General features: G+C 39.2%; 1 protein-coding gene across 1 annotated transcript in view; it reads left to right on the plus strand.

The window, feature by feature from the left end:
• LOC106600503 (protein kinase C iota type) overlaps nt 1–14,210 on the plus strand; it is a 57,149-nt gene that overhangs the window by 19,778 nt on the left and 23,161 nt on the right. The window contains exons 3-5 of the mRNA XM_014191901.3: nt 2,254–2,343; nt 2,936–2,986; nt 3,109–3,194. Coding sequence (XP_014047376.1) covers nt 2,254–2,343; nt 2,936–2,986; nt 3,109–3,194 — 227 coding nt within the window. The remainder of the gene's footprint in view (nt 1–2,253; nt 2,344–2,935; nt 2,987–3,108; nt 3,195–14,210) is intronic.

A 14,210-nucleotide genomic window follows, 5' to 3' on the forward strand; every position in this document is an offset into this window, starting at 1 on the left:
CTATTGTTTGTACAGATGAACGTGGAACCTTCACGACTTTGGAAATTGCTCCCAAGGATGAACCGGTCTTGTGGAGGTCTACAATTTTTTTTTCTGAGGTCTTGGATGATTTCGTTTGATTTTCCCATGTCAAGCAAAAAGGCACAGAGTTTGAACGTAGGCCTTGAAATACATCCACAGGTACACCTCCAATTGACTCAAATTATGTCAATTAGCCTATCAGAAGCTTCTAAAGCCATGACATCATTTTCTGGAATTTTCCAAGCTGTTTAAATGCACAGTCAACTCAGTGTATGTAAACTTCTGACCCACTGGCATTGTGATACATTGAGTTTTAAGTGAAACAATCTGTCTGTAAACAATTGTTGGAAAAATTACTTGTCATGCACAAAGTAGATGTTCTAACCGACTTGCCGAAACTATAGTTTGTTAACAAGAAATTTGTGGAGTGGTTGAAAAACGAGTTTTAATGACTCAAACCTAAGTGTATGTAAACTTCTGACTTCAACTGTACATGCATTCACACATCCAGTACCAGTTTGGACACACATACTTTTCAAGGGTTTGTGTTTAATTTTTAAAATATTTTCTGCTTTGTACTTCAGACCAAAGGATAGATTTCCACTGGTCTAATGTCCATTGCTCATTTTTCTTGGCCCAAGAAAGTCTTCTTATTGGTATCCTTTAGTAGTGGTTTCTTTGCAGCAATTCGACCATGAAGGACTAATTTCACGCAGTCTTTTCTGAACAGTTGATGTTGAGATGTGTCTGTTACTTGAACTCTGTCTAGCATTTATTTGGGCTGCAATTTGAGGCTGGTAACTCTAATGAACTTGTCCTCTGCAGTAGAGGTAACTCTGGGTTTTCCTTTCCTGTGGCGGTCCTCATGAGAGCCAGCTTCATCATAGCGCTTGATGGTTTTTGCGATTGCACTTGAAGAAACGTTCAAAGTTCTTGACATTTTCCGTATTGACTGACCATGTGCTAAAGTAGTGATGGACTTTTGTTTCTCTTAGCTTTTTTTGAACTGTTCTTACCATAATATGGATTTGGTCTTTTAGCAAATAGGGCTATCTTCTGAATACCAACCCTACCTTGTCATAACACAACTGATTGGCTCAAACGCATTAAGAAGAAAATGTATTCCACAAATTAACTTTTAACCAGGTACACCTGTTAATTGAAATGCGTTCCAGGTGACTACCTCATGAAGCTGGTTGAGAGAATGCCAAGACTGAAAAGCTGTCATCAAGGCAAAGGGTGGCTTCAAGTTCTTCAAGTGAAGAATCTAAAATATGAAATATATTTTGATTTTAAAACTTTTTTCGTTTACTACATGATTCCATATGTGTTATTTCATAGTTTTGTATTCACTATTAATCTACAATGCAGAAAATAGTAAAAAGAAAAACCCTGGAATGAGTAGGTGTGTTAACCTTTGACTGGTACACTGTATATGTGTGGTCAGGATATGAGACTGGTCAGGATTGAGGGAAAGATAAATGGAGCAAAGTACAGAGTGATCCTTGATGAAAACCTGCTTCAGAGCACTCAGGACTTCAGACTCGGACGAACGGACATCTTCCAACAGGACAACAACCTTAAGCACACAGCCAAGACAACGCAGGAGTGGCTTCGGGACAATTGTCTGAATGTCCCTGAGTGGCCCAGCCAGAGCCCGGACTTGAACCCGATAGAACATCTCTGGGGAGACTTGAAAATAGCTATGCATTATGATATGAGCGAAAGCAGTGCTAACTGTGCTAGGCTTTGTACCCCCTCAGTATCTGTCCAGATAGTCATGCATAGCTACTGTATCTAGCTAGCTGGCACTGCCTCAGTATCGGGCTGGTCGTAACGCTTGTGTGTGTCACAGTACAGTTGACGACGTCAGGTTGTTGGACTCAGTGAAAGGTCAGGCTGCCCTAACTAATTAATGTATCACCACTCACCAGCCAGCCATTCATCAATAGCCTCGTCACAGGCTCTGATAAACACACTGTCGCTGTTCATAATGAACTCAGTCAAGACTGAGTCGCTGCCTTAACAGAACTCTCACACAGACACCCACATACACTCCCTCATAGGCACCTTCTCTAAACTGGAACAGCTAAATGTATCAGCTAAGAGATCTTGAGGAACGTGGGGGTGCTGAAGGATTACTGAACTCCACTATATGGGGAATAGGGTGTGAAATGTGAGATGCAGTTGCTGTACTGACCGGTTGTGTTGCTGTGTCCGCTGTCCTTCCAGGTGACCCGTGTACAGTATCGTCTCAGCTGGAGATGGAGGAAGCCCTGAGGCTCTATGAACTCAATAAAGACTCTGAACTCATCATCCATGGTAACATGACCTTCAGTTCTACTCAATAAGCATTTATTTATACCCAAGGGGAACTCATTCCTTGTCTGCATTGTCACTGCGCTGTCAGTCAACATAATACATACATTGGCCTTGCATTCAATTCAATAAATTAAGCTTATCCTCAGTGCAGACACACATTAAACAGACAACTTGAGAACATTCACCTTCCATTACATTCAATTCAATGTATTAATTGAATAAATAAGAATGTTTGCTGCTGGGCTGACATTGCAGACAACATAATGTATACATAACAAACATGAATCATTCTGTCTGCTACACTGATCCTATCCATCTGCTAGCGAGGCAATCATCAGGTAGCCTCACAATAACCAGGAACTAGTCATGGGTTTACGGAGTAGCCTGTTCACGAGTGCTATTTGGTGGTCCTTAATCAATACCGGATAGAGTGGAGGGAGACAAGTTGGGGGATAGGAGGAAGTGCACAGGGGGGTGCTAAGTCTACTAGTTAATGATGGAGCATCCACCACTCACCTCTGGCACACGCACTTGTGTGATGTATGGACTGCAATGTTGTAGGCCTAATGCTGTTATTTCCCTCTCCTCTCAGTGTTTCCTTGTGTCCCTGAGAAGCCTGGCATGCCCTGTCCAGGAGAGGACAGTAAGTCTACAACTACTTGTCCCTTTTTCTCTTATATCCATATCATTGTTTTCTGAAGATGGGGATTTTCTCTCCGACACACACATACTTTGTCCTGTAACCCCTGTTTCTTGCTCCTCCAGAGTCTATATATCGTCGTGGGGCGAGACGCTGGAGGAAGCTCTACTACGCCAGTGGCCATGCCTTCCAGGCAAAACGCTTCAACAGGGTGAGCTACCTTTCTATCCATCTCTGTCTCTATATTCCACTCTTCATTCCTCCTTGTCGCTATCTCCCTCTCTGTGTGTGTGTGTATGTATATGTATGTATGTATGTATGTATGTATGTATGTATGTATGTATGTATGTATGTATGTATGTATATATATATATTCATTCATTCATTCATTCATTCATTCATTCACATAGAGAGGGAGATAGCGACAAGGAGGAATGAAGATATATAATATATATATATATATATTTATTTATATATATTTTTTTATTTATATATTTATTTATATATATATATTTAATATATATATTTATTATATATATTTTTATTTATTTATAATATATATATTTATAATATATATATATATTTATTTATTTATAATATATTTATTTATAATATATATATATATATATATATATATATATATATATATATATATATATATATATATATATATATATATATATATATATATATATATATATATACACACACACACATTGTGGTTCTTCCTTTTAAAAGTTATGGAGCTGTAGACCAAAGAGTCCTGTTTAACCTGTTTAGGATAGGGGGCAGTATTTTCACGGCCGGATAAAAAATGTACCCGATTTAATCTGGTTATTACTCCTGCCCAGAAACTAGAATATGCATAAAATTATTTTATTTGGATAGAAAACACCCTAAAGTTTCTAAAACTGTTTGAATGGTGTCTGTGAGTATAACAGAACTCATATGGCAGGCCAAAACCTGAGAAGATTCTATACAGGAAGTGCCCTCTCTGACCATTTCTTGGCCTTCTATAGCCTCTTTATGGAAAATAGAGGATCTCTGCTGTAACGTAACATTTTCTAAGGCTCCCATAGGCTCTCAGAAGGCGCCAGAACGGGGAATGATGACTCTGCAGTCCCTGGGCGAAAAACAGTAGGGCTTTTGGAAAGTGGTCGTTCTGAGAACAATGACACGGGCGCACGCGTGCATGTGAAGACTCCATTTTCTATTTTCAGTGTTTGAACGAAAACAAGGTCTCCCGGTTGGAATATTATTGCTATTTTACGAGAAAAATCGCATAAATTGATTTTAAACAGCGTTTGACATGATTCGAAGTACGGTAATGGAATATTTTTACATTTTTTGTCACGATACGCGCCGGCGCGTCACCCTTCGGATAGTGTCTTGAACGCAAGAACAAAATGCAGCTATTTGGATATAACTATGGATTATTTGGAACCAAAACAACATTGGGTGTTGGAAGTAGAAGTCCTGGGAATGCATTCTGTCGAAGAACAGAGAAGGTAATAAAATTTTTCTTATAGTAAATCGGAGTTTGGTGAGTGCCAAACTTGGTGGGTGTCAAAATAGCTAGCCGTGATGGCCGGGCTATCTACTCAGAATATTGCAAAATGTGCTTTCACCGAAAAGCTATTTTAAAATCGGACACCGCGATTGCATAAAGGAGTTCTGTATCTATAATTCTTAACAATTATTTTGTTTTTTGTGAACGTTTATCGTGATTAATTTAGTAAATTCACCGGAAGTTTGCGGTGGGTATGCTAGTTCTGAACGTCACATGCTAATGTAAAAAGCTGGTTTTTGATATAAATATGAACGTGATTGAACAAAACATGCATGTATTGTATAACATAATGTCCTAGGAGTGTCATCTGATGAAGATCATCAAAGGTATTTAGCTGTGGTTTTGGTTTTTGTGACATTATATGCTAGCTTGAAAAATGGGTGTCTGATTATTTCTGGCTGGGTACTCTCCTGACATAATCTAATGTTTTGTTTTCGTTGTAAAGACTTTATGAAATCGGACAATGTGGTTAGATAAAGGAGAGTCTTGTCTTTAAAATGGTGTAAAATAGTCATATGTTTGAAAAATTGAAGTTTTTGGATTTCTGAGGTGTTTGTAATTCGCGCCACGCTCTATCATTGGATATTGGCGAGGCGTTCCGCTAGCGGCACATCTAGATGTAAGTGGTTAATGTACCGTAAATTCCGGACTATAAGCCTCAACTTTTTTCTCACGCTTTGAACCATGCGGCTTAAACAATGACGCGGCTAATATATGGATTTTTCCCGCCTTACATTTTTTTTTCTAAAGAAAAAAAAACACATTCTGTGACTTGCTCAGTTTTTTGGCGGCATGAAACTTTCATTAGACCAATGAAATTGCCGAACGGGTTAAGGTCAAACAACTTTTTTGTTTACTGTTTAGATTAAATTGAGCGCTCTCAAACTTCCCATCATTCTGATTACGGTAGTCATTTTGTCACCCTCATCATGGCAAAGACACGGAGAAATGCATATGATGCAGCTTTCAAGTTGAAGGCGATTGATCTGGCTGTTGGAAACGGAAATAGAGCTGCTGCACGGGAGCTTGGTCTTAATGAGTTGATGATAAGACGTTGGAAACAGCAGCGTGAGGAATTGACTCAGTGCAAAAAGACAACTAAAGCTTTGTGCAAATGTTTATTTTTTGTTACAAGCCGTGTTTCGTTAAAGCCTATTTATTTTTGTTACAAGCCGTGTTTCGTTAAAGCCTATTTATTTTTGTTACAAGCCGTGTTTCGTTAAAGCCTGTGTAAAGTTCATTTGTTTCAATGTACCGGTAGGCACCTGCGGCTTATAGACATGTGCGGCTTATTTATGTTCAAAATAATATATATTTTTTTAATTCAGTGGGTGCGGCTTATATTCAGGTGCGCTTAATAGTCCGGAAATTACGGTAGCTGTTTTAGCGTAACTTATTGGCATGAAGGCCTACTTCATTATACAGTATATCAATCAATCATTTATTAATTTGTGTGGTCATTACACATAATGCAAGTCATCCATGTCTTTAAAAAGTCAAGAATTTTTGTTATAACAAAATAACAAAGGGAGCATTGAATAATTAAACAATGAATAAACCGCAACATGTCGGCTAAAGCGATTTAATTGATGAATGCATTTGACTGTTTTTAATATTGGCTGCACTAGAGACTTTAACCTTTTGTAGGAACATACTATATAGTGCATTTGGAAAGTATTCAGACCCCTTGATTTTTTTTTAAACATTTTGTTACGTTACAGCCTTATTCTAAAATTGATTAACCTGTTTTCCCTCATCAATCTACACACAACTCCCATAATGACAAAGCAAAAACAGGTTTTTAAAAAAAAAAAAAAAACGGGAATATGACATTTACGTAAGTATTCAGACCCTTTACTCAGTACGTTGTTGAAGCACCTTTGGCAGTGATTAGAACCTCAAATCAAATATATTTGTCACATGTGCCGAATACAACAGTTAAATGCTTACTTACAAGCCATTAACCAACAATGCAGTTTTAAGAAAATCCCTAAGAAAGCAAGAGAAGAATAACAAATAATTTAACAGCAGCTGTAAATAACAATAGTGTGGATATGTACGGGGGTACCGGTACAATGTGTCAATGTGCGGGGGGCACCGGCGTCGAGGTAATTATGTACATGTAGGTAGAGTTTTAAAGTGGTTATGCATAAATCATAACAGCAGCGTGGGGGGTGGCGACAATGCAAGTAGTCTGGGTAGCCATTTGATTAGCTGTTCAGGAGCTTGGAAGCTGTTTAGAAGCTGTTTAGAAGCCTCTTGGACCTAGACCTCTTGAACCGCTTGCCATGCGGTAGCAGAGAGAACAGTCTGACTAGGGTGGCTGGAGTCTTTGACAAATTTTTAGGGCCTTCCTTTGACACTGCCTGGTATAGAGGTCCTGGACGGCAGGAAGCTTGGCCCTGGTGATGTACTGGGCCGTACGCACTACCCTCTGTAGTAAAGGTCGACCGATTTAATTAGGGCCGATTTTCAAGTTTTCATAACAATCGGTAATCTGCCTTTTTGGATGCCGATTATGGCCAATTTACATGGCAATCCACGAGGAGACTGCGTGGCAGGCTGACCACCTGTTACGCGAGTGCAGCATCAAAAGGACCTTGGCAAGGAGCCAAGGTAAGTTGCTAGCTAGCATTAAACTTATCAAAAACAATCAATCCTCACATAATCACTAGTTAACTACACATGGTTGATGATATTACTAGGTTAACTAGCTTGTTCTGCGTTGCATATAATCAATGCGGTGCCTGTTAATTTATCATCGAATCACAGCCTACTTCAACTTCGCTTCGATGATTTAACAAAGCGCATTCGCGAAAAAAGCAGAATCGTTGCAATAATGTACCTAACCATAGGTTAGGAGAGTTCAATCTTGGTTACATCAGAACAGAGAATCTTGGTTCTCATGGTCTGAGAGTCTTTAGAGCCCGGTTGGAGTTTGCCAAAAGGGATGTCTTTTTCTTCTGAGGAGTGGCTTCTGTCAGGAAGGCCTGATTTGGTGGAGTGCTGTGGAGATGGTTGTCGTTCTGGAAGGTTCTCCCATCTACACGAAAACTCTGGAGCTCTGTCAGAATGACCATCGGGTTTTTGGTCTCCTCCCTGACCAAGGCCCTTCTTCCCCGATTGCTCAGTTTGCTCAAACTTCTTCCATTTAAGAATGAGGGAGGCCACTGGGTTCTTGGGGACCTTCAATGCTGCAGACACTTTTTTTTTGTACCCTTCCCCAGATCTGTGCCTCGACACAATCCTGTCTCGGAGCTCTACGGACTATTCCTTCGACCTCATGGCTTGGTTTTTGCTCTGACATGCACTGTCAACTGTGGGACCTCGTACAGACGGGTGTTTGCCTTCCCAAATCATCACGAATCAATTGAATTTACCCCAGGGTCTGATTACTTAGGTACATTTTTATTTTATTTATTTCACCTTTATTTAACCAGGTAGGCAAGTTGAGAACAAGTTCTCATTTACAATTGCGACCTTGCCAAGATAAAGCAAAGCAGTTCGACAACATACAACAACGCAGAGTTACACATGGAGTAAAACAAACATACAGTCAATAATATAGTACAAAAATAAGTCTATATACAAAGTGAGCAAATGAGGTGAGATAAGGGAGGTAAAGGCAAAAAAGGCCATGGTGGCGAAGTAAATACAATATAGCAAGTAAAACACTGGAATGGTAGATTTGCAGTGGAAGAAAGTGCAAAGTAGAAATAGAAATAATGGGGTGCAAAGGAGCTAAATAAATAAATACAGTAGGGGAAGCGGTAGTTGTTTGGGCTGAATTATAGATTGGCTATGTACAGGTGTAGTAATCTGTGAGCTGCTCTGACAGCTGGTGCTTGAAGCTAGTGAGGGAGATGAGTGTTTCCAGTTTCAGAGATTTTTGTAGTTCGTTCCAGTCATTGGCAGCAGAGAACTGGAAGGAGAGGCGGCCGAAGGAGGAATTGGCTTTGGGGGTGACCAGAAAGAGAGACCTGCTAGAGCGCGTGCTACAGGTGGGTGCTGCTATGGTGACCAGTGAGCGGAGATAAGGGGGGACTTTACCTAGCAGGGTCTTGTAGATGACCTGGAGCCAGTGGGTTTGGCGACGATTATGAAGCAAGGGCCAGCCAACGAGAGCGTACAGGTTTTACATTTCTTAATACATTTGCAGAAATGTCTAAACCTATATTTGCTTTGTCATTATGGGGTATTGTGTGTAGATTGAGAAATAATTTAATCAAACATTTTTTATTATTATTAGAATTTTTTTTAAATTAAACCTTTATTTAACTAGGCAAGTCAGTTGAACAATTTCTTATTTACAATGACGGCCTAGCCCGGCTAAACCCAGATGACGCTGAGCCAATTGTGCGCCGCCCTATGGGACTCCCAATCACAGCCAAATGTTATTCAGGCTGTAACGTAACAAATTGTGGAAAAAGTTAAGGGGTCTGAATATTTTCTCGAATGCATTGTATGAGATTGATTGATTATATATTTATAATTATTGTTTTGCTGTTTATACTGTCAGAAATGTAGCTTCATTAAATTGATCAATATTATGGTGTTTCTATTCCAAGAAAAAATGCATTTTACAGTAGCCAATGTAGGCCTCGGGGCTTCCGTTATGAAAATATGGCGTTGTACAACGTGATCGGTCGGGAGTAGGCCTAGGTTACTAAGCGACTGCGAGTGAAGAGCAAAATAATCTGAACATTTCCACACCCTAATTGTAGGCTAACCAATACCCAAACAGAGATTCAGTGACAAGAAAAATCTGATTTGAAGACCAGTCCCTATGCTTGCTTCAAATCCTATTATAACAATTGGATGACTGTGGGTGTTTCAGTAAGCAACAATTTTATGGCTGCAATTGCATTTGCCCACTATATTCCAATATTTATTGCATTCAGTGATATTTATTCCCATAGTAATATGTTATGGATCTATCCAGATGTGGTTAGAAAACAGTTCATGTGGTGGGCTATGCAGAGAGATGGGTGAAGTGACATGCCTTGCAAAGGTCTGTTAACCTCCCTGGGCAAGGTGGGTCGTTTGTGTCCCACCTAGTCAACAGCCAGTGGAATCCTGTGGCGCGATATTCAAATACCTTAGAAATGCTATTACTTCAATTTCTCAAACATATGACTATTTTACACCATTTTAAAGACAAGACTCTCGTTAATCTAACCACACTGTCCGATTTCAAAAAGGCTTTACAACGAAAGCAAAACATTAGATTATGTCAGCAGAGTACCCAGCCAGAAATAATCAGACACCCATTTTTCAAGCTAGCATATAATGTCACAAAAACCAAAACCACTGCTAAATGCAGCACTAACCTTTGATCTTCATCAGATGACACTCCTAGGACATTGTTATACAATACATGCATGTTTTGTTCAATCAAGTTCATATTTATATCAAAAACCAGCTTTTTACATTAGCATGTGACTAGCATGCGACTAGCATTCCCACCGAACACTTCCGGTGAATTTACTAAATTACTCACGATAAACATTCACAAAAAACATAATTATTTTAAGAATTATAGATACAGAACTCCTTTATGCAATCGCGGTGTCCGATTTTAAAATAGCTTTTCGGTGAAAGCACATTTTGCAATATTCTGAGTAGATAGCCCGGCCATCACAGGCTAGCTATTTTGACACCCACCAAGTTTGGTACTCACCAAACTCAGATTTACTATAAGAAAAATTGGAGTACCTTTGCTGTTCTTCGTCAGAATGCACTCCCAGGGCTTCTACTTAAACAACAAATGTTGGTTTGGTTCCAAATAATCCATAGTTATATCCAAATAGCGGCGTTTTGTTCGTGCGTTCAAGACACTATCCGAAGGGTAATGAAGGGTGACGCGCCCGGCGCGTTTCGTGACAATAAAATTCAAAATATTCCATTACCGTACTTCGAAGCATGTCAAACGCTGTTTAAAATCAATTTTTATGCTATTTTTCTCGTAAAATAGCGATAATATTCCGACCGGGAGTCGTTGTTTTCGTTCAAAGACTGAAAATGTAAACATGGAGTCGTCTCGTGCGCCCGTCTCATTGTTCTCAGATCGACCACTTACCAAATGCGCTACTGTTTTTCAGCCATGGCCTGCAAAGTCATCATTCAACTTTCTGGCGCCTTCTGAGAGCCTATGGGAGCGTTAGAAAATGTCACGTTACAGCAGAGATCCTTTTTTTTGGATAGAGATGACAAAGAAGGCCAAGAAATGGTCAGAGAGGGCACTTCCTGTACAGAATCTTCTCAGGTTTTTGCCTGCCAAATGAGTTCTGTTATACTCACAGACACCATTCAAACAGTTTTAGAAACTTTAGGGTGTTTTCTATCCAAATCAAACAATAATATGCATATTCTAGTCACTGGGCAGGAGTAGTAACCAGATTAAATCGGGTACGTTTTTTTATCCGGCCGTGCAAATACTGCCCCCTATCCCCAACAGGTTAAACAAATAAAAAAACATGTTATATTTGAGATTCTTCAAATAGCCACCCTTTGCCTTGATGACAGCTTTGCACACTCTTGGCATTCTCTCAACCAGCTTCATAAGGTAGTCACCTGGAATGCATTTCAATTTACCGGTTTGCTTTGTTAAAAGTTAATTTGTGGAATTTCTTTCCTCAATGTGTTTGAGCCAATCAGTTGTGTTGTGATAAGGTAGGTTGCCAAATATCCCTATTTGATAAAAGGCAAAGTCCATATTATGACAAGAACAGCTCAAATAAGCAAAGAGAAACGACAGTCCATCATTACTTTAAGACATGAAGGTCAGTACATCCGGAAAATATCAAGAACTTTGAATGTTTCTTCAACGAAAACCATCAAGCGCTTTGATGAAATTGGCTCTGAGGACCGCCACAGGAAAGGAAGACCCAGAGTTAAATTTTTTTTATTTAACCAGGTAAAACCCATTGAGGTTAAAAACCTATTTTGCGAGGGTGACCTGGCAAGAAGGCAAAACAGGGAAGTAGCAGCGTGTCCATAAAACATTACAGAATACACACAAGACAGTGTCACAAGTTAGATACAATTGAAAATTAGAAACAACTGCTGTTGTCACAAACAGCGTTGTCTATCAGAGTCTTAAAAACAGACTAACTGCTCTAACTTTAAAATCTTCTGAAGCATGTTCCAGGATGAAGGGGCATTATGGGAAAAATATTGTTTCCCCATCTCAGTTCTTTACTTAGGAACAGACAAGGACAGCAGCGACTGAAAGAAGACTATATTGAGTGACTGATCTGGTCAGTAAAGAACAGAGATACAAAGGGAGTTGTCCCATCAATGCTTTGTACACAAAAGTGTAGCAGTGCTTTAGCCTCCTGGTGGAGAGACAGGTCCATTGCACCATAGCATACAAATCACAGTGATGGGTCAGTGATCTAGCGTTTGTATTAAATCTTAAAGCACCATGATACACTGTCCTGAGTTTAAGGTACTTGCTGAGGCCTGCATATAGACAATATCACTATAATCCAGCACTGATTTAAAATTTTAAAGAAGTGCTTTGAACAATATATTTTCTGACTAACATTGAAAGCAAGATTTGTTCCTGTAATAGAAATCCAATTTCAACTTCAGTTTCTTGGTCAAGGTATCAATGTGCTGTTTAAAATTCAACTTTTCATCTAACCTAATCCTAAAATGCTTATAGGAGGTGACCCTATCAATATGCTGGCCTGTTATAGTTCAAATCTGCAAGTGACTCATCTGTTAACTTTCAGGGAAGAAAACCATAAACTTTGTTTTCCTTTCATTAAGCACAAGTTTCAATTGGAAAAGCTGCCTTTGAATAACTTCAAAGGCCAACTGTAAGTCCTAAAAAGCCTCAATTTTAGACGCGCTAGAATAAATAATTGTCATCAGCATACAAATGGAGATTTGCAGAGTCAATAGTCTTCCCTATATATACAGTGTAAAAAGGATCAGACCTAAAATTGAGTCCTGGGAAACTCCTTTTATAAGCCTTAACTCAGATTTCATACCCTCCTGTGCTACACACTGTGTTCTGTCAGAAGGGTAGTTTTGGAACCAATCCAATGCATCAACACTTCAACCTTTTTTAGTCTATACAACAGCAGGGCATGGTCAACAGTGTCGAAGGCCTTCGATAAGTCAATAAAAAGTGAAACACAGTTATTTTTCTTGTCCTGAGCATCTAGAATGTCACCTACAACTTTACTTCCAGCAGTTATTGTACTATGCTTGGCTCTAAAACCTGACTGGAATTGAGATAAAACTGAGTTATTATAAAGAAAGTTGTTCAACTGTGAGTTCACCAGGTTTTCCAAAACCTATGCCAGTGCAGACAGTTTAGATATGGGACGATAATTATGCAACAGGGACAGATCTCCACCTTTATGTATAGGCTACTTTCCAGACTTTTGGAATAGTATTACTCGTCAATGAAAGATTTAATATACGAGTGAGAGGGGCAGCAATGATCTCTGAACCAATTTTTTTTTAAATATGGGTTTAATTAATCTGAGCCAACTGCTTTCTTAATAGCGATAGATTTGAGTTCCATTACAACTTCTGTAAGCTCAATCTCGGTAAATTGAAATAAATGACCCGTAGGCTGGCATGTGGCAGTTTCATTCACAGCCTCATTTGAGATGTTTGGAAGGAGTTCATCATCAAATAAATGCCCAGCTTGAGTAAAATGCTCATTAAACATGTCAAGCAGTTTATTCTTGTCAATTTCAGTGGAAGACCAGAGGAGTTGGTTAGCATTCATGGATTTAATGGTTTTCCATAATTTCTTCGGGTTATTGAGGTTTGTTTTCCTTGGTAGATTCGTAATAGAAGCTAGATTTGCATTTCCATATTAACAAGGCACACTTATTTCTCAGTGCCCTGAATAACTACCATTCAGTCTGGGAATTACCCTTTCTGTCTTTGGCCCATTGTGTATTTCATTTATGGATCCAATCAGATAATTCCCCTGTAAACCAGGGATTGTCTCTACCTCTTACCCGGTACTTTTTGAGAGGGGCGTGTTTATCTCAGATGGTAGAAAACACAATGAGAATGCCTCTTCGATATCTGGAATAAGCGCAATCCTATCCCAGTTGCATGCATAAAGTTAAAGTTCATGCCTGTTCACAGAACTGCGTAAAATTTAGTTTGACTATGAACCGAGAGGACACTTTGGGGATTTTGGTGTCTCTAATGCAAGCAACTGCACAATGATCACTTTAATCATTAGCGAAAATCCCAACGGCCGAGTATTTATGCGGATTGTTTGTTAGAGTAACATCAATAAGTGTTGATTTAGAGATGTCTTTGGGATTGAGTCTTGTAACCGCATTTATAATTTGAGTAAAATGTAATGTATTGCACAGTCCTCTTATGGCCTCCGAGTTTGGAGATAACCAATCCCAGTTTAAATCGTCCATGAGGACCATTTAATTCCCCCCCCCCCCAACCACGCGTCTATTTTTGCAGATGGAGGTGTATAACATCCTATCAAATCCAAGTTCACAGCTTTTGATAACTGCAGCTTCATTGCTAAAAACTCAAACTGTTTTGGTTTAGGTAAAGACCTTAGTTCAGTAACCACATGTCTTTAATATAAATGGCTATACCTCCCCCTTACTTTGTTGGTCACATCGATAAACATAACTATCCAAACCTATAGAC

Source organism: Salmo salar, chromosome 03, assembly GCF_965601325.2.
Source record: "Salmo salar chromosome 03, fSalSal1, whole genome shotgun sequence".
NCBI lineage: Eukaryota > Metazoa > Chordata > Actinopteri > Salmoniformes > Salmonidae > Salmo > Salmo salar.